The 25,710-nt window shown below is 41.8% G+C and overlaps 3 protein-coding genes across 3 annotated transcripts; 1 reads left to right on the plus strand and 2 right to left on the minus strand.

Moving 5' to 3' along the window:
• Window positions 1-557: 557 nt before the first annotated feature.
• Window positions 558-14,682, minus strand: LOC140557072 (tumor necrosis factor receptor superfamily member 5-like). The gene is made up of 7 exons (XM_072681206.1): window positions 14,611-14,682; window positions 5,643-5,733; window positions 2,279-3,631; window positions 1,904-2,029; window positions 1,377-1,532; window positions 1,026-1,113; window positions 558-939 (listed from the first exon to the last, which is right to left on the minus strand). The coding sequence occupies exons 3-7, from the start codon at window positions 2,403-2,405 to the stop codon at window positions 558-560; spliced, it is 879 nt and encodes a 292-aa protein (XP_072537307.1). The 5' UTR covers window positions 2,406-3,631; window positions 5,643-5,733; window positions 14,611-14,682.
• A 617-nt stretch (window positions 14,683-15,299) lies between these two features.
• Window positions 15,300-20,477, minus strand: mad2l2 (mitotic arrest deficient 2 like 2). The gene is made up of 8 exons (XM_072680843.1): window positions 20,018-20,477; window positions 19,389-19,507; window positions 19,231-19,302; window positions 18,712-18,812; window positions 17,377-17,471; window positions 16,651-16,724; window positions 16,450-16,542; window positions 15,300-16,147 (listed from the first exon to the last, which is right to left on the minus strand). The coding sequence occupies exons 1-8, from the start codon at window positions 20,055-20,057 to the stop codon at window positions 16,094-16,096; spliced, it is 648 nt and encodes a 215-aa protein (XP_072536944.1). The 5' UTR covers window positions 20,058-20,477; the 3' UTR covers window positions 15,300-16,093.
• Window positions 20,478-22,087: 1,610 nt separating this feature from the next.
• smim1 (small integral membrane protein 1) lies at window positions 22,088-24,342 on the plus strand. Its single transcript, XM_072680844.1, has 3 exons — window positions 22,088-22,100; window positions 22,841-22,967; window positions 24,077-24,342. Exons 2-3 carry the CDS (start codon window positions 22,876-22,878, stop codon window positions 24,198-24,200), a joined length of 216 nt encoding a protein of 71 aa, XP_072536945.1. The 5' UTR covers window positions 22,088-22,100; window positions 22,841-22,875; the 3' UTR covers window positions 24,201-24,342.
• Window positions 24,343-25,710: the final 1,368 nt, after the last annotated feature.

Below are 25,710 nucleotides of genomic sequence, written 5' to 3' on the forward strand. Positions count from 1 at the left end.
CTGACACAAATGCAATTAATTGCAAACACACATCTTGTCTAGTCTCTGTAGAGAAGTACTGAAAATAGAACTGGACTTTTTTGGAGCCGATAAACATTAACCTATTGGCACCATGCCTACTGCCATGCGTGGGCTAGAGGGGTATAAAGCCCCCAGCATTGAGCTGTGGAGCAGTGGAACTGTGGTTCTCTGGAATGATGGTTGATGCTCCATCCAGTCCTTTTGGGATGAGTTGGGAGTTGGGGGTGAGGTGGGGTGGTGATAATCTAACATCCTGACCTCACTAATGCTCTTATCTCTGAATGATATCAAATCCTCACAGCAATGCTCCAAAACCTAGTCAAAGGCCTGCTCTAGACAGGAGACGGTTACAACAAAAAGAGTTTCAACAAAAGCAGATTAAACTCTTATTTCATAATAGTTAATTAATTAATTACAGAAGAAACAATGCAGCAGGTGCCTCAAAATTCCTCCATATAGTGTAGCTCATCTGCTGTCCAGGTTTAGTTTCAAAAAGAGCAAACCAACAGTCGAAACAAAGATAAAAATAGATTTATTTATAGATGTGAAATTCCATTGGAAACAGAACATGGGAAAAGTTGTGTGACAGTCTTTGAACAGTCTTTACATTCATGTGAATATTCCCCCTCTATAGACACATCACGTATCTGATCCAACCCAGAGCTCTGTTGAGGCTTAACCAGACCTTTAACTCGTTCTACATCACTCTGAGCAGAAGTGGATGACACATTTTCTCTATGTACACCTTCAGTTCTTCTTTTACTTTCTAAATAAATGATGCGTAATGACACCCCTGATATCACCAACACTAGTGAAGAAGCAGAGATTATGAAGGAAAGGTTAGAACGCTTATCAATGCATTCAGAATCAGTAGTCTTTGTTCCCAGTGTGATAGTTATCCTCCCTGTGGATTCACACCTGTGAAGAGTAATGAGAGTACAGATGATGTTTAGATTCAAAAGAACGAACCAACTGCATTTACATACATTACACACCATACTCACTTTTTGTGTGGTTTGCAGAATGTGAAAGAGCCATTTGAGTATGTATATTCTGGGCATTCTTGGCATATGGTATCTGTAAACTCCGTCCCTAGAAATACACAAGACTTAGTGACTTGATCCATCATAACCTACACCACATAATGTCAACATACTGTAATGCAACAACTACTACACAGCTATAATACACAGGCAACCTAAAACTAGCAGTACACCCTACGCTTCAATGTACAGTAAGAAAGAGTTCTATAGGAATGAGCAATAGAGGCCTGGATGAGTCCTGGTCGTTTAAGGGTTAAAGGGTATAACAGGAATTCCAGGACAGCTTCACTAATTACAGCTGTATAGACTGACCAGTATGGTTGATGTATTGTCCAGGAAGGCAGGTGGAGTGCTTTTTGGCTTTTCTGCAGTTGCTACCATGAATGTCTATACAATAATATCCCAGGAGAGGCTCGCACAGTGTATCTGCAGTTGAACTACATGCTCTCTTTATTCTTAATCCACTGCCTGGGGAAAAAGAACAATAACAACTAACAATGAAAAACATGAACTTTCTTTTAGTAAATGATTAAACTGGTGCTTAGATTGAATGTTGAATATTGTCACTGTCCAATAAAAAATATATATCCCCAAAACGGGGACTTTATTGAAGAAGGCAAAAATGTCCTTCATTTTAAATAGACGCCAATGTAAAATAATGTTAAATAGTTTATTAAGAGTGTTTCTATTGGTCTATCCATCATTCTGAAGTATTTACACTGTGTACAGAGCAGCGGGTGGAGAAATGATGGAGTAAACTTAATGAACAAAAAATTGACAAAATTGGCTTTACACATTTTTCATTAGACAGCAGTTTCACACAGTGGGGCTGTCTTTACCTTCATCACACACAGTGCAGGAGAGACACTTTGTCAATCCATTTGGAACATCAGTGTAGGTTAACTGGACACATGCTGCACATGTTGTGCTCAAATCTCCTAAGCAGTGGGTGTGCACACGGTATCCTGCAAAACATTCAACCTTTTAACATGCACACAGGCCAGTTATACTTCTCCACCATGCAAGATCTATTGTAATACATTCGAACATTAATGTGAATTCTTCACTCTTCTAAAAGCAGTCACAAGGTCATGGCACTTCGCTGATGTTGAAATTAAAAATCTAATGAGAATTATATTGTGTTTAATATATATAAAGTAATTAATTAAAATTAATTATTTGCAAAATAGGTCAAAAAGAACGTGTTGTCTTACCAGCAGCACACATCGGGCAGCATTCACCATTAATTTTATATTCAGCACTTCTACATGCTTGGCAGATCATTAGTATAGTGAGCTTAAGGAATGCTAACCACACAGTGATGTGATCAATTAATCGCATGGCAGTTCGCAAGTGCAGAAAAATCTTCTAAAATACAGTGAAAGAAATACAGATGGGTGAGACTGAGTCATATGATTCCATTTATAAAAGCAATAAGGGAACAATCTTCTTAACCTTCAATGGAAGTTAATGTAAAAAGATTTAATTCAAAAGATTTCTATTGGTCCATTTATCATGACATTTTATGTCAAATTAAATAATGTCAAAAAGAAAAACACAAGGTGTGACACAAGGTTTTTGAATGACAGCAATGATATATAAATCTTATAATATATTCAGTGCTTAGAAAATGTATTCACCCCTTTTAAATGTTGACCCATGTTTTAGCTTTTATCAATGGAATCATGATCAATATAAATTGGCTTTTAGGAAAACAAACATAAAAAACAACAGTTAAAAGCTTCAGCAGCAAAAACAAAGCCACTGTTATTAAACTTATTATAAACTTATATTAAATCTTGACTACATTTCGCCCAAAGGCAAGTGGGAGACTCCAATGTCAGCTGGAAGAAGGTTCTTTGGTCTGATGAGACCAACATGTCAAATTTAAGGAAATCCTTTAGGACAATCTGATACAGTCTTATTTTAAAGCAGATTTATTTTTCAGCAAGACAACGACCCGAGGCATACTGAAACTACACAGAAGTGGTTTATAGACAAAAAGGTTTCTGGGGTGGCCAAGTCAAAGCCCAGACTTCAATCCAGTATAGAATGTGTGGTTGGATTTGAGTTTGGACTTGAACTTGCAGTTTTGCAAAAAGGAATGGAGTAAAATTGCAATGTCCAGATGAGACCTATCCACACAGACGCAGTGCTGTGATTTCAGCCAAAGGGGCATCTACTAAATACACACATTAAGGAGGGGAGCATTTATGCATCATTTATTTTACATTATATATTTTTTTGTTATAAAGTTTTTCTTTGGTAAATACTTCTCAGAAAAGCCAAGTTATACACACCATGATTCCACATAAAATCAGGGTAAGAAGATAACAATCAAATGGGGTGAATAATTTTTACAGGCACTGTAAAACCATGGTATAACTACTTCTTACAGTTATGACTCTTTGTTAACATTTAAGACTCCACCATTTACACCCATTTAGACTGTCCCTCAAATTAAAAAAGGGATGTTAAAGAAATGCACCTACCCTGCTAGACGCTGCTAGAAAAAACTTAATCTCAGCTCAGGCATCGTGCAGCATTTCAGATCAGAAGGTTTGTTTCTGCAAAATTACAAAGACGAGAATCTGCTTTCAATTTCGGTCACAGTTCTCTAGTTTCTCTTCCGCCGTAGTTTAAAATGTTGTACAAGGAGATGGTGGATCTGTGATGGACCTACAGTGGCTTAAGAACTTTTCTCAGTTACAGTGAAGATGTTGTGGAGAATAGAACCATGAGACACAAAACCTCAGCACAAAAATGGTTGGTACAAAAAGTTACAATTATTTATTTATTTCGAAAATATGACAGACAGCTTCAGTGATCTGCTCTGTGTCCATTCTCAAAGACAATAAGCTTAGGGAGGAACCAAGACTTAAAAGAGGAACCCATATTTCTCAAAAAAACACACATAGTGAATAGCACCACAAAAGCGAAGCAAAGTAGAAAGTAAAACAATGAAGAACTGTAGTGAGAGCAAGTCATGTGAATTGGGAGTTAATAAGTGCTTCCAAGCACTGTCATCCAGATCTAACACTTCCTCTGCTAGAAAGAAAAATAACTCCTTCAGCTCAGGTTGATAATCTTTGTAATGAAATGTTTAATTAAACGTTTCAACAAATATGCACATCATTGCCACATTAATACAAAACATTACATTCACTCAGTTATGTTTTTCAGTTTGCATAACTTTGGTAATATTTTAAATATATTTAATATAATATATTAAAATGTTAATGTTGTATTTTGTGTCACAATTTCAATTTGAGTGTGGTCTGACTAAAAGCGGACTAAAACTTGTACATGCTTTACCCACAGCTCACATCTGCAGAAGCAGCATGAAAGTGTCATGAAAATTAAAATCTTGACTTTTTGTTAACCCTTGAATCTGTTTTTAAAAGTGCCTACTCTTTACATGGTGAGTGCACTGCTAGAAAAAAACCCAAGCAATCTCCAAGACTATAAAACATCTGTACATGTGTGGCAGAAAAAAAGAATTTTGAAGAAACTTTTTTGGTTTGTTTGCATTTCTTTTGTTGTTGTTGTTATTTATTTCAAAGAAATCCCTTCTTTTTATTTTACTTTGAGAGTTCTCTAGTGTTCTATATGGAAAATGGGAGTATGTGACATTTCCTTCCTCTGAACCCATAGCTCCACCACCCATCTTCACCACCCACCAAATATTTTCCTACTTTGCTCTACTTTGCTTCCTACTAGCTTTCTACTATGGTTTTTATGTAGACAGGAACATGCAGACCTACATGTGCTGCACCCACAGCTCACACCTGCAGAAACAGTTCTCAGAGTTCTCAACACATTTGCATCTTTCACAGGAAATGGTTTACAGCTTGCTATTCTAGCTTAGGACAGGGTGTGCATGGTAAAAGTAAACTCACATCAAAATGAAATGTTAAAATCAATTGCTGAGATACAAACATGAGTACACATTAAAAAGGTAGTTTAAACTAACTCTAACTTCTTTACAATGGTGAAGCAGGCAGCTATGAGGTTATGATGTCTACAAAAGAAAATATGGCCTTTTCATTTACTGTCCAATACCAGCAGTGGACGTGTACGTCTTCTGAGATTTATAGAAAATGTTGATGGTAAAATACAGATAAAAATATCAAGGCTGAGATTACTCTAATATCCAAAATACATATCCAGAACCGGTCAGGTTTAGAGTGTTGTTACGATGAACACTATTATCCAACAATACAATGCAAAGCAGAAAGGTAGGAACTACTAATATCTGGATCATTTATTAGATAAATGGTGGATAGCACAATAGCTACTGAAGAACTTGCAGTGATGTATGTTGGCATAGCAACATTTCATCACTTCCCGTTACACTTTGTTTTATATTTTAACACATAAAATGTATTGCTATAAACATATTATGAATATAAACATATTACATGTATTGCTTAAAGAAACTGTATGTACTACATTTGAGCATAGCTTTTTCAATTAGCCTCACGGTTACTGATATGTTCAGATTTTGTTAGCTAGCTGTTTGTTTAAAACATCAGGTGGTGAAAAGCTTATTGTTGTGGAAGGTAATTCAATGCTTACCTTCAGCTTCAAAGTAGATGTTTGTGGTTTATTGTTCTTATGGGGTTTGTAGAGTCACGGTTTAGTTCCCACAGCGGTTTTGGCTGTACGACTATACAAAGAGGAAAAAAACAAACAGAAAGACTAATCCAGATTTCTTTTCAATTAATCTGAACAGAGTTTTGCAAGTTACAGTTTCTTCCATCTTGTGCGGTATAGTATAGTACATCAGTCCCTGTAGTGTGTTAGAGTAGTTGTTAGCTGGTGGTGTTTGGCTTGTGTTTTATGGAAAATAAAAGCCACAGCCACAATCTTCCACTGTGGGAGTGCGATGTTTTATGTTTTTTTAGAAACTTTGTGGGTGATTGTGTTCCAGTGAGTCAGTAAGCCATAAATAGTCTTGACTTTTTAAATGAATTATTTTCAAATGTAAATACAGCAGTGACTGCTTTAGACATATTTAAAGTTTGATATAACACTCCTTATACTTTCACTGTTGGGCCCTTGAGCAAGACCCTTCACTCTTTCTGCAGCAATGGCTGCCCACCGCTCTGAACATGTGTTCACCATCCTTCATTTTAATTTTAAATTAAAAAAGTGAGTATATATATATATATATATATATTTATATATACAGTGCCCTCCATAATTATTGGCACCCCTGGTTAAGATGTGTTCTTTAGCTTCTAATAAATTGAGTTTTTAATATAGGACCACGATGGGAAAAAAAAGAATAAAATCCAACCTTTAACTCAAGTGAATTTATTCAGTAGGAAAAAAATGCCACATTAAGAAATAATTATTGGCACCCCTGATGTTAATACTTTGTTCAACCCCCTTTTACCAACAAAACAGCACCTAATCTTCTCTTATAATGTTTCACAAGATGGGAGAATACAGATAGAGGGATCTTTGACCATACCTCTTTGCACAATCTCTCTAAATCATCCAGCGACCTGGATCCTCTCCTCTGCACTCTCCTCTTCAGCTCACCTCACATGTTTTCAATGGGGTTGAGGTCTGGGGACTGAGATGGCCATGGGAGGAGCTTGATTCTGTGTGTGGTGAACCATTTCTGTGTAGATTTGGCCATATGTTTTGGGTCATTATCTTGCTGAAAGACCCAGTGATGACCCATCTTCAGCTTTTGGGCAGAAGCCACCAGATTTTGTTTTAAAATGTCCTGGTATTTCAAAGCTTTCATGATGCCATGCACCCTAACAAGGTTCCCAGGGCCTTTGGAAGAGAAACAGGCCCACAGCATCACTGATCCTCCCCCATATTTCACAGTGGGCATGAGGTGCTTTTCTGCATACTCAGCTCTTGTGTTACGCCAGACCCACTTAGAGCATTTGTTGCCAAAAAGCTCTATCTTAGTTTCATCTGACCAAAGCACACGGTCCCAGTTGAAGTTCCAGTACTGTTTAGCAAACTGCAAACGTTTGCGTTTATGATTGTGAGTGAGAAAAGGTTTTTTCCGTGCATGCCTCCCAAACAGCTTGTTGGCATGCAGATAGCGCCTGATGGTTGTTTTGGAGACTTTGTGACCCCAAGAAGCTACCATTTGTTGCAATTCTGTAACAGTGAGCTTTGGAGACCTTTTTATTTCTCTTATCATCCTCCTCACTGTGCGTGGTGGCTAAATAAACTTGCGTCCTCGTCCAGGCTTGTTTACCACTGTTCCAGTTGTTTTAAAGATATGGACAGGTGTAGGTGAGTGGCTATTTTCTTGCAGCCATTGCCTGACTTGTGGAGGTCAACACACATCTGCCTTACTTGAATGGTATGTTCCTTTGTCTTTCCCATGTTGAAGAGAAATGGCCTCTGTGTCACGTCATATTTATACCCCAGGGAAACAGGAAGTTGTGAATTACTAATTAAATGTTCCTACATACTCTGATCAACTTCGTAAACTACTGTAGAATTGACAGAAATACTTTAATTACGTTTATTTCCTAAGAAATGTTAGGGGTGCCAATAATTGTGGAACAGGTGATTTTATGAAGAATAATTATTTCTTAGTCAGGGATTTTTTTTCCCTTAAAATTCACTTTAAAGGTTGGATTTTACTCTTTTTTCCATCGTGGTCCTATATTATTGTCACGCCCGCGCCGCCGCGCCCGCCCCAGAGGCGGCCTCGGGCCGCGGCTCACAGGAAATAATGAACTATTTGTTAATGTACCATGTCGTGTTTATTCATGGAAGGACTTTTATGTTGAAATGGACTTTCGGGTTGACTCCCTTCGTCGCCATTTTGGTTTCTGGTTTTGTTTGTCATGTGACTGTTCATTGTCTGGTTAATGTGTTACACCTGTGGGCTGCTGTATTTAAGTAGGGCTAGGGCCAGCTGCTGTTTGCTGAGGATTACCCTTAGTGCACCACATGCACCCAGGTTATTCAGTTAACGGTAGAGACTCAGTATTCACCGGCCTGGTCTGTAGAGTGCATCCTTGTACAAGAGAACTCTCTCTCTACCTAGCTAGCTTAGCAGGGAAAGCTAACTAGCTAGGCATCTCTCATCTCAGGGTCCATAAGGGAGCTACTGCAGGTCTGCGGCGATCTCTCGCCAGGCTTCTGCGGTTCAGTAAGCTGGGGTACTGGAGCACCAGGAGGTGCTTTATGTTTATAGTTTATGTTTCTGAGTAGCGGTATTGGCTCAGCCCCGGCAGCTAGCACTGCCCTAGTGCCTCACCAGCCCCAGGTGTGTTATTTTTGTTTGCCCATTATGGTTTGTCACAGTTTTGTTTAGTTCTTCCTTATCCCTAGTAACTGGTGCTGCATTTCTGTTTGTTTATGGTTTATTGTTATCAATAAACTCCTTGCTTTGGTCCATCCCCTGCGAGTGTTCTCCCGTCATTGTCAGACCGAGTGGATCATGACAGAATCCTCGGCCGACCGCCTCCGAACAGCGGGGATGGAGGCCTTGGGTCGGGCTGTTTGCGCCCAGGGTCGATTCCTGGGGCAGCAGCAACACACGTTACAGAGTGTCAGAGACGGTTGGTCGCCTTGTGCAGCAACAGGGTGATCAGCAGCAACAAGTCGCCCAACTAGTGGGTGGCATCCAGGGGCTCACGAATCTGGTTCAGACTTCGTTGGAGCCCCCTAGTCCTCCCAGCCCTGTCACGACTTCCCCTAGCCCGTATCCGGTTGGAAGACCAGATACGTACCATGGCAATCCAGAGCTTTGCGAGGGGTTCTTGCTACAGTGTGCGGTTTTCTTTAATAATCACCCAACCGGCACTGACCAGGCGAAGATCACCTTTCTCATATCCCGACTCTCTGGAAAAGCTCTGGACTGGGCCATAGCCACCTGGGAGGACCTCAGTGAGAAACCCTTCTCAGACTATTTGAAGCAGTTCAAGGCAGTGTTCCAACACCTCCGAGAGGGGCTCACTAAGGGCGATCTCCTGCTGCGGAAGGAGCAGGGCTCCAAGCCGGCAGCCCAGTATGTGCTGGAGTTCCGAACGCTAGCCGCTGGTAGCGGATGGAACCAGCCGGCCTTGGTGGCACTGTTCCGCAACGGACGTAATCCACGTCTGCAGAGGGAGATGGCATGCCGGGTCGCTTGAGCTTGATGAGCTTATAGCGCTCGCTATTAGGTTAGACTAGCTTCTTGGTCGTCCTACTAACCCCAGGTTCCCGAAAGCTGGGGGTTCAGCGGCCAAGCCGGGAAGGCAGACCGGTCCGGCTGTCCAGAGTGGAGACCTACTCGCTGGTTCAGAGGGGCGAACTGCCCCGACGTCGTCGGCAGGAACGACCTGCGAGCCCATGGAAGTGGGTTCCCGGGGCCTTACACAGGAAGAACGCAGTAGACGGAGCCGAGAGGGACTCTGCTACTACTGTGGGGCTGTGGGGCACGGAAGGAAGGCCTGTCCTCGACGACTCCCATTGAAATCCTGCCTATTCACCGAGGAGCGTGAGGAAGGGACCCCTCGCGCCAATGCGGTGAGTCTGCCCGTCCAGGGACTCGTTTCCTGGTCGATCACGTTGCCAGTCAGGGTTTCCTACCAGAGCCAGTCTCTTGTCGTTTCAGCACTCATCGACTGTGGAGCGGAGGGCAGCTTCCTGCAAGCTGACATCGCGCAGCGTCTGCGGATCCCGACCGTGCCGCTCCCGAAGCCCCTCCGCATCACCGCCCTGGACGGACAGCCCATGGGTCTTCGGCCCATCACTCACCGCACTGAGGGATTTTGTCTCGCCGTGAGCTTCCTCCACCAGGAAGTGGCGTCCCTGCTGGTTCTACCTGTCTCCGAGCATGAGATGATACTAGGTCTGCCCTGGTTGAGCCAGCATAACCCTCATATCTCCTGGCCTGAACGGGAGATTGTATCCTGGTCCCCTTATTGCTGTGACAAGTGCCTTACCCTAGCCCCTCTTAGGGTCATGTCTACCTCCATAGAGAGCCCTGAGCCCGAAAACACGGTAGTCCTGCCACCGGAGTATAACGATATGCGAGATGTGTTCAGTAAGTCCAGTGCCGCTAAACTCCCCCCCCATCGCCCTTACGATTGCGCCATAGATCTGGTTGAAGGGGCCACTTTACCTAAAGCCAGGATCTACCCCCTTATGGGGGAGGAAGAGAGGGCAATGGAGGACTACATTTCAGAGGCTTTAGCTCAGGGATACATCACTCCATGCAAGTCTCCGGTGGCTTCGGGTTTTTTTTTCATCAGGAAGAGTGGGGGTGGGTTAAGGCCATGTATAGATTATCGGGCACTCAACGCAATCACCAATAGGTACCCGTTTCATATGCCATTGGTGGCTTCCGCTCTTGAGCAGCTGCGGGGAGCCCGGATATTCACGAAATTGGATCTCCGCAGTGCGTACAACCTGGTGCGTATCAGGGAGGGGGACGAATGGAAGAGGGCATTCATGACCACCAGGGGGCATTTCCAGTACTGGGTTATGCCATATGGGTTAGCTAACACCCCCTCCGTCTTCCAGGCTTTCATAAATGACGTCCTGAAAGACTACCTCGGACGCTTTGTGGTGGTCTTTCTGGATGACATTCTAGTGTACTCCCCGGACCTGTATACGCACATCCGTCAAGTTCGTCTGGTCCTGGCGAGGCTTAGGGCCCACCTGCTATTCGCTAAATTAGAGAAGTGCGTGTTCCATGTTCATGAGATCCCTTTTCTGGGGTACATTATCAGCGGGCGGGGGGTTCAGATGGATCAGACCAAAGTCCAGGCAGTCTTGGACTGGCCGTCACCTGGCTCCGTGAAGGAGGTCCAGCGGTTCCTAGGTTTCGCTAATTTTTATCGGCGGTTTATCCGGGATTTTAGCAGATTGGCAGCCCCGATAACGTCGTTACTCAAAGGAGCTCCCCGGCGCATCACGTGGACGTCGGCCGCGAAGGACTCCTTCCAGGCGCTCAAACGCGCATTCACGTCGGCCCCGCTGTTGCGCCACCCCGATCCCCGTAAGCCGTTCGTGGTCGAGGTGGATGCCTCCAACACCGGGGTGACGGAGGGGAGAATGATAGACTCCATCCGGTGGCGTTCTACTCAAAGAAGCTCACTGGGGCCGAACGGAATTACGGGGTAGGGGATAGGGAGCTCCTGGCAGTCAAAATGGCGCTCGGAGAGTGGCGTCATTGGTTAGAGGGTGCTGCCTACCCCTTCCTGGTATTAACAGATCACAAGAACCTAGAGTTTGAGAAATGCCAAGTGTCTGAACCCCCGGCAAGCCCCTGTTCTTCGCCAGGTTCAGATTTACGATCTCGTATCGTCCGGGCTCCCGCAACACCAAAGCGGACGCTCTCTCTCGTATTCACCAGTCTGTGGATGAGGGAGAGACCGCTCCAGCACCCATCCTGCCATCGGGTGTCACCGTCGTGGCAATTCAGTGGGACCTGGATACAGAGATAGACGAGGCCCTCAAACGCACCACCGTGCCCCCATCATGCCCTGTGGACAAGGTCTACGTCCCAGGGGCTTTCCGGGAGAAGCTCATCGGTTGGGCTCACGCTTCTCTGGCATCAGGTCATCCAGGTGAGGCCCGCACGTACTATCTGCTCTCTCCCAAATATTGGTGGGAGGGGATGAGGGCAGATATACATCGGGTAGTGGCATCATGCAGTGAGTGTGCTCAATGTAAGACCCCGAAGACGCTCCCGTCGGGGAAGCTCATGCCGCTACCCGTTCCTGAACGTCCGTGGTCTCACCTGGCTGTTGACTTCATTACTGACCTGCCTAAGTCTAAGGGGCACACGGTGGTGATGACGGTAGTGGACCATTTCTCACGAGGGGTTCTCTGCATTGCCCTCAGCAATGCAGACCGCTCAAGCCTTGGTAGACCACGTCCTCCGGAATTTCGGGATTCCGGAGGACATAGTATCTGACTGGGGGGCCCAGTTCACGTCTAAGGTATGGGGTGCCTTCTGTGAACACCTGGGGGTGAGTGCAAGCCTGTCCTCGGGTTATCACCCTCAGTCTAACGGCCAGTGCGAGCGCACTAACCAGGAGCTGGGGAAGTTCCTACGGCTGTACTGTCATGACTACCCCAGCGACTGGTCCCGGTATCTGGTTTGGGCCGAGATTGCCCAGAACTCACTGAGGTGCGCAACCTCCGCTGGCCCCCTGGACTGCCACGGAGACCCAAGTCCCAGCAGTGGATGCTTGGATGCGTCGCAGCGAAGCGGTCTGGACCGGAGCCCACCAGCACATCCAGACGTTCCTGCGACGCTACAAGGCCCAAGCGGACCGGAAGAGAGGGGGGACTCCGACATACCAACCAGGTGACCGGGTCTGGTTGGCCACGAAGGACCTCCGGACTAGTCTCCCTTCTCACAAGCTGAAAGTTAAGTACTCTGGTCCTTATGTCATAGAAAAAAGAATCAATGAAGTAGCTTATCGTATCCGACTACCCCCACAGTCACATGTTCACCCGGTTTTTCATGTGTCTCGGCTCAAGCCCTTGGTACCTGGACCCCTGGACGAGGCCGCCGGAACCAGTGGAGATTGAGGGGAGTACCTGCTCAACTGGGAGGGGTTCGGTCCAGAGGAACGTTCCTGGGAACCAGCCAATCACGTCCTGGACCCTGCGTTGGTCCGGGAATTCCATGAAAGGTTCCCAAGTAAGCCGGCTCCCAGGCCTCGCGGACGTCCCAGGAAGTCGCAAGCCCCCGTCCATGGGAGACCCTCGTGTCGGGAGAGGGGTCCATCAGCCTCGTCGGACCAAATGGGACCCTCCGCGGGAAGTTCGGGGACGATGGTTTCGGTTCGGCGCCCGGGCCGTCCCCGTCGGGGGACCCACCCGGCCGCCTGGGGGGGGGGGGGGGTGCTGTCATGCCCGCGCCGCCGCGCCCGCCCCAGAGGCGGTCCCGGGCACCTGTGGGCTGCTGTATTTAAGTAGGGCTAGGGCCAGCTGCTGGTTGCTGAGGATTACCCTTAGTGCACCACATGCACCCAGGTTATTCAGTTAACGGTAGAGACTCAGTATTCACCGGCCTGGTCTGTAGAGTGCATCCTTGTACAAGAGAATTCTCTCTCTACCTAGCTAGCTTAGCAGGGGAAGCTAACTAGCTAGGCATCTCTCATCTCAGGGTCCATAAGGGAGCTACTGCAGGTCTGCGGCGATCTCTCGCCAGGCTTCTGCGGTTCAGTAAGCTGGGGTACTGGAGCACCAGGAGGTGCTTTATGTTTATAGTTTATGTTTCTGAGTAGCGGTATTGGCTCAGCCCCGGCAGCTAGCACTGCCCTAGTGCCTCACCAGCCCCAGGTGTGTTCCTTTTGTTTGCCCATTATGGTTTGTCACAGTTTTGTTTAGTTCTTCCTTATCCCTAGTAACTGGTGCTGCATTTCTGTTTGTTTATGGTTTATTGTTATCAATAAACTCCTTGCTTCGGTCCATCCCCTGCGAGTGTTCTCCCGTCATTGTCAGACCGAGTGGCTCATGACAATTATTTAGAAAAAAAACTCAATTTATTAGAAGCTAAAGAACACATCTTAACCAGGGGTGCCAATAATTATGGAGGTGTGTGTGTGTGTGTGTGTGTGTGTGTGTGTGTGTATTTATTTATTTATTTTATTTTTTCCCCATTTATGTTCGGCTTTCCATCATTAAATGTTCATACATCTGTCTAAAAGAGAAAATAAAATTAGCTTAAACCAGCATTAGTTTACATTGGTCTAAACTAATTTATTCTGGTCTGGATTTTTTTAATTAATGTTTTGTCCCATCAGTAAGGATATATAAATTTGGACAACTCGCAACAGAAAGAAAGCAGTGCAGTAAGGTTCAGTAAAGGCTATTGGCTGTACCTCTATAATGCAGTAACATACATGTGTAAACACTGGTGCATGTTCCTTATTTAAGAAATCAGGTGACAATATTCTTCATGCTGTAATCTGCCATTATTACACATCAGGGCTTTATTTTCTAAAGCATATACCTTTAAATGTTGAGCTTTCTGATGAATGAACCATGTTTAAACTGGCCATGCTGATCTGTGAAAACCCTTCCTTTTTGTCAGTCTGTGGTCTGTGTAGACCACGAGCAAGACAAGTAAGTAAATGATCATTTATTAGATATTTTATTCATATGTTTTTCAGTATTTGCCCCTCAAAAAAATCACCTACTAGATTATTACACAAGAAATATTTGTGAAAGTTTTTCACTAATTAGATCATGATTAAGTGAAAGTTCTAAGTGCTATTGCTCGTGTAGATGCTCATGTAGATAGTGTTTCAGGGTCAAACCCTCCAAATATTCAGCTTTTTAGAGCTGGTTTTCTGCTCCTTTCAAGTGTATTACTGTGCCAATGTTTGGGGAAAAAATAGTAATACCCAATTTTATATGAATGGTAATGCAAATAGACCTTTACAAAAGAAACAGGACTAACAAACCACACGTGTTTTCGGAGATTCAGATCTGATAAGACCTAAACCACTAACCACAGCCATACTACATTGGGGTAAAAGAGAAAGCTATAGATAGCACATCATCTTCCAGCACGGCTACATGTATTTATTGGCAAAATTCTTACCTTCAAATGAGACATTATTTGCTCTCAACTAGCTCTGTGTGTCCAATCCAAAAGGGACCACATTACCGTCTCACAAAGCCATGTTTGCGGGTACAGAGCCATCAAAGTAAAAGTAAAAGTAGCTTATGCATTGCAAACCCCTCAGACACTGATGAGCATAAATTAGGAAACTGTCAACTGAACCTAATTTCCATGCTTTACAAATTTTCTTCATCCCTTGTACTAAAGACATCAAACATGGACTCTATTAACCCTCAACTGCACAGTTTGGGGTCTTCAGTTGACTGTCCAGTACATGTTTCTTTAAATGAGCTCAACCAACCAGAAAGCTTTAAAAGTATAAAAGTCCAGTAAGGTGTGGACATTACGGACAGGGTTGGGTAGTAATGGACTATATGTTACATATTACTTCATCAAATCCAATAAGCTAGAGGTTTAAAGCCCCCAGCATTGAGCTCTGGAGCACTGGCACTGTGTTGTCTGGAATGATGGTGCTCCATCCAGTACTTTTTGGATGAGTTGGTGTTGTGATCATCCAACATTCTGATCTCACGAATACTGTTGTCCTCACAGCAATGCTAAAAAAAATTAAAAAAATAAAAAATAAATTAATCCTGACTCACAATCCTTTCCTGGACATGCATCAGTACGAGCAGTGAAAACTGAGAACAAACGCACAAAAAAGGTACTGCTTTGAAAAAGGTAAACATTTTAATAAGATGTTCATGAAAAACACATATAGAACATAGCATGTGGAAAACAGGTCCTGTACAGTAGAACAGCTTGTGACATTGCAGACACATAAATGTCTCAACCAGCCTCATAATAAGAATGTACCCAAATGTTTCCCACTACATTTTGTCTTGTACTTTATTTTGATCCCTGAGGTCCACTTTTGAAATTAGTTTTAGGTCACAAAACCTACCAAAATTTGTTTTATATGACCGTTTGTCAAACTCTTCATATTACTGTTGTTGCATCTTTATCACTTATATATGTATGATCTCTCATCTGATTATATTGTGTCTCATTCAAAAAGTAGTCCATGCTGAATCACTCCTCATAATGTTAACATGAACAGGAAAGCTGTCTGCAGGCAGATCAGAAAGATATATGTAAATGTGTTGGCTTTGGAGACGTCACAAAAACAATACACTCAAAATGAGCAATTCTTGCAGCTTTACTCACATTCACATCACTCACAACATTATAGACTCGGGAGTCATTGGGATGTTTTGAGGCTTTACCAATGTTAACATACGACATCAAGGTCTTTCAGTGACATGGGCCCTTTAAGATGACTTTCATTGCAAATTTATCTTCTGCGCTTAAACTAGTATTTTAAAAAAAGACTTTTTTGCTTAAAAAAATTGAAAGAAAGAAATGTCCATAAAATGGAAATGTGTGTCAGATTAGGTCACTTTAAATCTTCCCCATTAATTTCATCTTAAATACTTATTTTTTTTTCAAAGGCACACTTTGTTTATGCTGTGCTAGGCTGTCCCTTGTGTGCACGTTCCTCCACGTAAAGCTGCATCTGTTAAAAGCAAGACATATCATAGTATTAGGAAAGTCATATACTGATCCATTTAAACATGTATAGCTGCTTAAATTACCTTTACATTCACAGGTTCATGTCATGCAATAAATATAACAAATAATGAATCGAACCGATTATACATTTTGGGGTTTTCCAAACCTGCCAAGGGCTGCCAGCCATTGTGCATCCCTACCTTATAACCATCATACTAAACATAATTCCTATAAGCCTTACCTAGATCCAAGTCGGTGTATAACATGCCCTCAACTTTGTCCCTCATTGGTTGTTACTGGTCTTACCTTCACAAGGTCTGAGGTCATAGTTTTCAGAGGGATGAGTTTGGGCTCCTGCATGAGGACTTCCTGCTCATCTGCTACAATCCAAGGAAAGTCCTACACACACACACACACACACACACACACTTGAGATTAACCATTAGGACAAATCAGTAACACTGCAATCAAGTCATATGAATGAGAAAACGGTGTATCTGTGCTAACCTTTATCACCTGAACTTTCTCCATATTTCTGGTGGCAGACTCTCTAGTGTAAACTAAGACAGTGAAGGTGCACCCTGCAATAGAAAGATAAACAATCAATCATATGCATAACCATAAAGGGGCATTTCACAGTCATAGCCAGATAACTTGCACCTAAAACTAGTCTGTCCAACATGAACAGAACTGACTGAGGGACAGTTCTCACACTTAACATTTTTTTTTATGTTAACTTTAGCAAATATACAAAACTTGCACTTAGAAAATAGCAAAAGGTTGCCATATTAAGGTTTGTTTTCTATAAAATATGCAACTTTTAATTAGGTGTAGCTTACACTTACAATATCAACACTAATCTGCAGCTGTCAATATACATATGACTGAAAATAAATATGTAAATTAATAAGCAGCATACATTCAGGTTTCATTTTTGCTATAAATGGTAGAAGCAGTCCTTTAGGGCCCACAATCCTGCTAAAAAGAGTAATGAGCACACCATTTAAAGAAACAATGTAATGTATGTTACTTGTACTAAATCATCATATTTTCTAAAAATGTTATTTACTGCAGTTCTACAAAAAAATTTAACCCTTTAAGCTTTAATTATGTTCACCTTAGTATTGTTATTATTTTCCTGATCAGATTGAACTAAGTACTTTCTCTCTTCTATTCTGAACTCCAAATAAAATGACTTGGGTGGGTGCAAGATCTCTGTTGTTTCTCACTTACCTGGAGGGTTGTTGTCCAAAACAGCATCACACACACTGATCTTCAGGATCACAGCTCGCAGCAGTTGCTCCACATGAGAAAGTAGAGTCTCAGAGCTGCAAGAGCAACCACAAATATAATAAACCATGAGACACACAGAACCCATTACCATCAGACATGGTGCCACATCCACCACCACAGGACTATATTGGAGGATTTCTAAATTCAGCCATGTGACTCCACTGCTGTGTTCTCTTCACTGGCTTCCCGTAGCTGCCCGCATCAAATTCAAAACCCTGATGCTGGCCTACAAAGCCAAGACTGGACCAGCCCCTCCATACTTGATGGCAATGGTCAAAAGCCGATCCGCACCAACAGCCCTTCGAGCTTCAAGTACGATTCAGCTCGACCTGCCAACCCTCAAAATTCACGGAAGACAAGCGTCTAGGCTTTTTTCTGTCCTGGCACCAAAGTGGTGGAACAACATTCCCCTGGGTGTTCAAACACAGACTGAAGACCCACCTCTTCCGAGAATACATGGGCAAATAGCAGAGTGGTCACCTTACTGACTATTTAGTAGTGTCTAAACTTAGAAGTATCTTTGAATATTTAGCCTATTCCAACTAGCTGAGGTTATTCTTAAGTAAATAGCAAAGCACTTTTATAAGTCGCTCTGGATAAGAGCGTCTGCAAAATGCCTTAAATGTAAATGCAAATGTAGGCGGTCAATTTCAGTGGTTGCAAATAAGTAGATAAGATAAGTGGTGGAATCTCTCTTTAATCATTACAGTTGAGACACACCAAATTGATGCACCAGAGCCAACTAAGACCAAATGATGATAGTCTTCCATTAATTCATAGCTGCCTCATGCTTCCTTCGAATAATCACACTTGAACATGCCGCAGCTAACCGCTGACACACAGGTAATTAATGCCCCTGTGTGAAGGGAAGAACTCTCCTTAGAAGGAGCTGTAGCAGTTTGTCAAAATGTATATCCGCAACAGAATGTTTTACTTTCAGATGACCGTAATACGACTGTGCTGAAGCTAAATAAAAATTGTAAAAGTAACCCACCATTAGTTTGGTGCTGGCTGAGTAAAAAGGCTACTTGTTAATGTTTGTGCAGTCAAATAAAATGCACAAGTGGTTCATATTCGTAATTATATAACAAATATAGGAAGAAAAAACATGACCCTAAAACACAATGTTTCCAAATTCCCACTCACTATGTAAAACTATGGCCAACCATACAACTTGCTGCCACCCAACAGCCGACAGACCGCCTAGTGTGCAGGGGGCTTAAAGGGGATTTGATCAGATTAGAAATAAAACAGTTTATTGAGTTTGTCACTGACCTGATTGAAAGGAGGGGAGGCTGTGAGATCTCAAATACAAATCTCTCCACTGGGTGGTGCTCTTTATCCATGATCACCACCACCACTTTCTCTGCCTCATTCTGCATAAACAACATTAACACAACATGAAGCTAAACTACAGATCACAAAACAAATGGACAAACGGTAAAGGTTGTGCGTACCATATACTGACTTTTTCATCAAGTCCGTGCTATTCGATGACTTAAACTTAATGAATAGCATTTTAGCTGCAAATTGACACAGTAGAACACTACTGTTCAAAAGTAAAACTACTTGTAGTCATATTTCACATTTATATTGTATAATAATTTAAACAATGTTAAATCATAAATGGTATATAATATTTTTTTAGGCAAAATGGAGTATTTTAGACACAATAAGAAATATAAAATGATAAATTATTACTTCTATCTAGAAAATCTTGGTAAGGTTTTCTGCCCAGCAGTTTCTTTTCTTGTGTAGACATTCTCATCACTGGACCACTTCTGTTAGCCTTACCTTCTCAATAAGTGGTTTTACACAGTGAAGGGTGTCCTGGATATACTGGTTCAGCTCAGGGTGACATGACATCTGAAAGTCAAATAAATACTCTTTTACAAACAGCTTTATTATGAAAGAAAAACAGAGTTTGCTAGGTTCAGCAGAGCCACTCCTACCTGCACAGGCACGTTGTATTTCTTCCTCTTCTGAAATATCCCAGATGGATAGACTTCTCTAACATAGAGGATCAGGTGGATGGCTACTTCCAGGAACTCACACAGAATATCAGCCACCACTGAAAAACAGCAAAACAATACCAGATAGATCAACAGATCTCCTAAAATTATATAGCACTTTTATAATGACTCCCAAATCATTGCGGTCACACAAAAACCTTGTATTGTCGCAACTACTGTAACTTTACAGGACAAATAAATCTTACAAGACAAAAATATAGGTCTTTTTCTTGCAAATAATTTTGGAGCACTTCTATTGGTCCATTCATCACTATTTGTTTATTTTACTTAACTTTCTTTATTTTACTTGTTTTTTTTTTTAACTGCTAGATTTAAATTAGGTTCCAACATGAAAAACAGCAAAAATTTAGATACTTTCTCAATTTTGTGTGACAGCAACAATATACTAGCTATATAACTTACTTTATTAGAAACCTACATCACACAGCAGTTATTCTAACACCCTATTTCTTATTTACATACATTTGGAAACAAATAATGAGTGTAAAATCACTGCCCACGTTTCTCATAACATTATTAAGAACAACCTGGTTCAGGTGAGTCTTTACCTTGACCAAAATTAAGGTCCTGTCTTGTCAGTGTTGTCATGGTTGCATTAAAAATAGGCTAATCTTTTCTAAAGAAGACAGTCCGTGTCAGCTAAAATGCATTATCATAATCGACCTAATATATGAGTATAATATAAAACGTAGTTATCCAGAACTGTTCTGATGTTTAACACGAAAGAATTTGCCAAAACAATTGCTAAACCTGCACAGTGTGGCTGCTAGCTAGCTATCTACCTAACCTGCTGCTAAAGCGCCGCTGTCTGCTAATTAGCCTAGCCAGTTTCCCCGCTGTTTACAGTCCGCACGCCGGTTTAGCGGACTGGGCTTTGACCCAAACAAACACAATCCAGTGAAAACAAGCGAACAAGCCGATCTATGTTTCAACCCGCAGCCGCTCTGCACTGAACCGCTCCTCTAAATTCATATGCACGGTTTGTTGACATGAGCTCGTTTTCTTCGCGGCTCCTGGCTGACAGAAACAGCACTGCTGCCGCCTGTGGACTGGAGCAAACCAGCGACACCAGTAATGCAGCTGGACTCTCTTTAAATTCTTAAATAAAAAGGTTGATCAAATTAAAACGTTAAATTCTCTGACAGCACTGTTTTGTGTAATTTTATATATAAAAAAAAAACAAGCAACAATTTCCCAACAAGCTGAAACATTCCTCATACCATCAACCTGACTGGGTGGAGCTAAACTCCAGTCCAGTTTTACACTGGTTTTACACCAGCGTTTGTTTCTACAACCTGTGTACAGATATTTACAGAAACACGTCTCTTTAAGTCTCCCATACAGCCATTGGTCAAACTATTTCTCATATCAGTTATAATGTAATTCCTATGGTTTTGTCTCACTGAAACGAAGTGGACCAAATAAGATCTAAAGGCACAGAGCTTTAAATCAATAATCAAATCTAATCAATCACAGGTTATAGCCTGTCAGACACACCAGGAGGACTGAACAATGTCTGGTGAAATAGTGGCAAATTTATGGCAAATTACTATTTTGTTTAATATTTTTATAATATTTGTGAATTTCCCCACTGCGGGACTAATAAAGGACTATCTTATCTTATCTTATCTTATCTTATTTATTAAATATATAGAAGATCATTTTGACAAATATAGGTTATTAAGGCTATTAATTAATGTTGTGAAATTAGTTAATGTTTATACATCAGTGTGCATGGTCACAGCTGCATAGTTAGAAATGTATTTAACTCCCTTCCACCCTCCCACGCACACATTGCCACGATCCTTCAACTTGAACAAGGCCTACTTGAAACCTCTTGAGCAAATCATTCCAACCACAGTGGATAGCTAAACTGCTGCAGGTTGAACATAAAGGAACATTCATGTTCATCCAAAATGTGATTGTATTTGCAGTGATATTAACAAAAAAAAAAAGGCCAGGAAAAAGAACATAGCACATGAACACCAAAACCCCATCCCAACTGTGAAGCATGGTGGTGGAAGCATCATGCGCTAGTCTACAGTTGCAAGAATAAGTAAGTTAACAACCCGGTAGATCCCAGCAAAGCAGCCCTAGCGCTTTGAGAATATATATATAGGTTTAATTTCATATACTTTAGCTTTTTATTATAGGCCAAAAAGCTGGGCGCTACACAACAGCATCACTGACAAATGCAGCTTGTGATAGACACAACCTGTCTGCACTCTGCCTGGCTGGATATTATTCATTGCATTCTTGTTGTATTTATTTATTTATTTTTTTTTGGAAAGTTAGGAATTTGCCTTATGGAGAAACATGCAAATGTTCCATTTATCTTTCCAGCATCCTTCTGTTGTAAAAACACAACTATACGTGAGTTAGGGTGGTACTAACTAGTTACATTTAGCTACTCAGTACTAATGTACTCAAGTAAAAAGTTAATGCTTTTACATATGTGCTATATTTTCTCATATTACAGTTTAGCCATTAACATTTAGCTCCATGAACATTCCTAACATTAACATTAACATTCCTACATTTCTGTTTCCTTTCATAACGTTATGGTAGTGAAGGCATCTGCACGGTTTGGTGACTGGTTATACTCAGCTTGGAAGATATCCACAAGAACAGGTAATGGCCGGAATTGGAAATTCACAAGGACAGATAATGACAGGATCTTTTCCTGAAATATTTGTGCATCAGCAAATTCTTAACTTTACATGAAGCGGATCTTGGCCCGATTATCTCCAGGCGGCAGAAATAACCGGATCCCTATGTGCTTTATGATGGCACTAAAAGTCCAGCTCAGTGAACTCACGGACCTCCAAATCTTAAGCAACGGTATATAAGCAGAGCTAGATAGAGCAGCCATGGCCAGATAATCCAGCCCTCAGTGTGGAAGTGATTCAGGTAAGTACAACTTGAATGAAGCACCAGTTTGATTGAAATGGCTTGTAAGACACTGTTGTGCAAACTGCAAAATCAATAAATGAATAAGGATTGCTGTCTGCTTTGAGAACTGATTGTGGAAAGAGTGATCACTGGTTGGTTGAGGTAAAGTTGAAGGTTGCATATAGTTAACAATTAATCAGCCCCAGTACCTTTGGAGTACCTTGGAGTACTAAAGAAAGAAAACTCCAGAGGTAGTAGGTATAGTGTCCATGTGTGAAACAGCTGAGGTAAGTTTAGAGTCATGACCTGACATGCTGATCTGGACTCTAGCCAGGGACAGACTGCCTGAACTTGCTCAATAGTTCTACTTACCCAGCTTTAGTCACAGTGCGCTGTTGTGAATGCTAGTCTACAAATGTAAGCTTGTAATGGTGAAGGCTCTGCCCTGAATAGGCTTTATAGGTGTATTTTTTTTGCAGTCGTCACCATACTAACACCAAAAAGGGAGTAGGAGATGGAGTCTGGTGAAGCCAACGTACAGTACAACCGCTGGAACGAAGACAACATTAACCTCAATGTAGAGGCTTCTCGGACCAGTCTGAATGGGTGAGTTCTTTTGTCTATGAAGATATTTCCGGTGCCCTGTGTTCTTATTTTGTATAGTATGGCTGCTTTAGGCCCTATTATGTAGTTGTGTTTGGATTATACTAGAGAAACTAATGTAAGAAAAAACTGCTGACTATTTAACCTACTGACATATCTGTAGAAAACCATTCCTAAAAGTAGGTCAGTTTAAAGCGTTGTCAGTACTTAAACATAGAAACAGTAGGAAGTGACTAATACCAGTTAACAGTTGCAATACTTCATCTAGCTCAAGCAGTTCTATAGTTCATGTATGATCAAAAGACCTTGCCTTTGCAAGCCTGTGAAGTTGCTGTAATCTGATCACTGTGATTAGTGACAAGATTTGTGAAGAACACCATTTCATTATGTGTGCTTCACTATTTTTAAATCAATCAAATGATTCCTTATCAACAAATCTGCTTCTTACTGCACTACACTGCCCAAAGCTCCTAAAGGAAAGCAGAATTGGCATGTTCTTGCATTCTTCTGGAGATTTTCAGCAATGATTGCATCTATCAGTTTTCATATTCTTTATCAAAGGATGCTGATCCAACATACATTCAGGAAAACGTCTGTGTGATTGACTGATTAATGGATTGGTATAATTCAATTGTCTTTAAAATAGCCTTGTCCGTTGTTGCATCTCTATTTTAACCTTCCTTTAAAGGTCTAAAATACATGGAAGTTATAATCATTCATTTTAGATCATAAATTAATAGGGGCTGTTAAGCTAATCATGTTTTATATCTTGTTTGCATATTTAAATTGTCATTCAGACACGCAAGCGTTGAGTTTTAAAACCATCAAAAATATGATACCTAACATATTACAGGTGCTTTTTAATGTCTTATTATCACGGTCATACAATATTGTCATTGTGATAATATCAAAGTCTAATTTCATATCAGCTGATAAGAGCTGTCCAATTTCTGCATGGTAACAGTAAAATATAATTGTGTAGCCTATTATACCATTACTGATCAAAAACTGATCGCTCGTGACCTTGTGACACAAATGATTAACTGCAGTGTATACTTGTGATACCCATCCACTTATCCATATGTGTTGTTGATGGTGGTTTTACCTCCTAGGATCTATAACAAGCTGTGCACGGGGCAGCTGGGCATCGCTGTAAGAGTGGCAGGCTCCCTAGCTGTAATGTCGGCCATGTACATCCTCGGATACATCACTGGATACTATGTCCACAAATGCTGACACCACTCCCCAAAAGGACTTTTAATGATTGCATTTGAAAAACATTTGAATGATTAACGACTGAATAAACTATGAATGTCTTTTTTTTTAATGCGTACACATTTCTCTTAAAATTTCAGAATTGACCAGTATTATCAGAATGTAAACATGCTTAATAGTCTGTTTCCTCTGTATAAGATTGTTAATGTATTCGATTTTTGAAATAAAACTTAATTTAATGTGGTGTAACATAACTAATGTTTGATCTCAGCCAACATGTAAATTCACATTTTCTCCAGTGGAGTTTGTAAAATAAATGCACTTTTTTTAAATTTTACATTTTGAGATGCTTTAATTTCACAGAGAAACTAATACATTTGACATTATTATGATCAAATGTCTAACAAATGTAATTTGGTACATGTATTACTGCACTTGTAAACGTCCATTTGCAGAAACAAAGAAGTACACCTCAGTCTTGGCCATAAACAATCTTAATAGTGTCCACATCTTCCTCTTTGAGCAGCACTTTATTCAAGTCATCTTTTGATGGGGAGAACAGGCTTGCATTCACGCCGATGATCCACTCAACAATCCTTTGCCTGGTGTAATACTCCTTTTCTTGATCGTCTGGCACTGTGGTTCTTTCCTCCTGTCCGGTCTTGTTCCTATGCGAGCTGTGAGTTTCTGTCTCGATGGCAGAGTCTGAGGGTGCCTGACTACGCTGTTTGGTCTTGCAGACGCTACCAGAGTCTTTCATTCCTTCCGTTATGACCCCACTGTCCTTTGCATTCAGGTTATTCTCCTCTAAACCTAAAGTCTTGCTGGACTGGTCAACTGCCAACCGACTCAGTGTTTTGACTCCAGCATCTGGAGCATGCTGTGTGATTATCAATGTAGCCAGGCTGCCACAGATCAGGCCCACTTTATTATCCAACTGAGCACTCTCCCTTTGTCTCCATGTGAAAGCCCTGTCACTTCTTAAACTAACCGTTGAGATATTGGCCCTCTTACCCATTTGCTGTGGCTTACGTTCCACCAGCCGACTTGGCACCCAAGTCTTCGGACCATGCTTGGAGGTCACTCTTGAATCATATATCGGAGGCAATGAGTTGCTCTTGGACAAGATTCTGCCATTACCATCCTTGGCTTTATCCAACAGACCGGCCTGCAACACCACCTGTCGAGATCTGAGGATGAAATCGGAATTGTTGCTGGCTCGTTTCTCCAATGCTTGATGAGATCCATTCAATGGAATTGAAGTAAGGGGCCCACAAGAGCCAGTAGCCTTTGGGCAGTCCAGCAGCTTGAAATGATCGTCCTGGACTTTTGCATATTCCTCAAGTCTGCTCCAACATCCTCTCTTTCTGTCCAAGGCTTCCTTGTTCTGATTAGCCCGTTGAATGGTTCTCATAGCTAGCTTATATTAGAGACGCAAGTGTTTGGTGGCATGCTGAAAGCATTCAGAGATTCTGACTGGATCTCGCTTGCTCATCTTTTATATCTCAGGACAGTGGAGCTCAGTCTCTGA

This window comes from Salminus brasiliensis, chromosome 6, assembly GCF_030463535.1.
Source record: "Salminus brasiliensis chromosome 6, fSalBra1.hap2, whole genome shotgun sequence".
Classification (NCBI taxonomy): domain Eukaryota; kingdom Metazoa; phylum Chordata; class Actinopteri; order Characiformes; family Bryconidae; genus Salminus; species Salminus brasiliensis.

Excerpts from the sequence above, each read along its gene's own strand:
- LOC140557072 (XM_072681206.1), bottom strand. The coding sequence starts at position 2,405 with ATGCGATTAATTGATCACATCACTGTGTGGTTAGCATTCCTTAAGCTC. Across the intron at positions 1,114-1,376 it reads ACAATACATCAACCATACTG|GGACGGAGTTTACAGATACC; the intron begins GTCAGTCTATAC and ends GTGTATTTCTAG. Across the intron at positions 940-1,025 it reads TTCTGCAAACCACACAAAAA|GTGTGAATCCACAGGGAGGA; the intron begins GTGAGTATGGTG and ends TACTCTTCACAG.
- mad2l2 (XM_072680843.1), bottom strand. The coding sequence starts at position 20,057 with ATGACAACACTGACAAGACAGGACCTTAATTTTGGTCAAG. Across the intron at positions 18,813-19,230 it reads TAAAACCACTTATTGAGAAG|AATGAGGCAGAGAAAGTGGT; the intron begins GTAAGGCTAACA and ends TTGTTTATGCAG. Across the intron at positions 16,543-16,650 it reads AGAAAGTTCAGGTGATAAAG|GACTTTCCTTGGATTGTAGC; the intron begins GTTAGCACAGAT and ends GTGTGTGTGTAG.
- smim1 (XM_072680844.1), top strand. The coding sequence starts at position 22,876 with ATGGAGTCTGGTGAAGCCAACGTACAGTACAACCGCTGGAACGAAGAC. Across the intron at positions 22,968-24,076 it reads TCTCGGACCAGTCTGAATGG|GATCTATAACAAGCTGTGCA; the intron begins GTGAGTTCTTTT and ends TTTACCTCCTAG.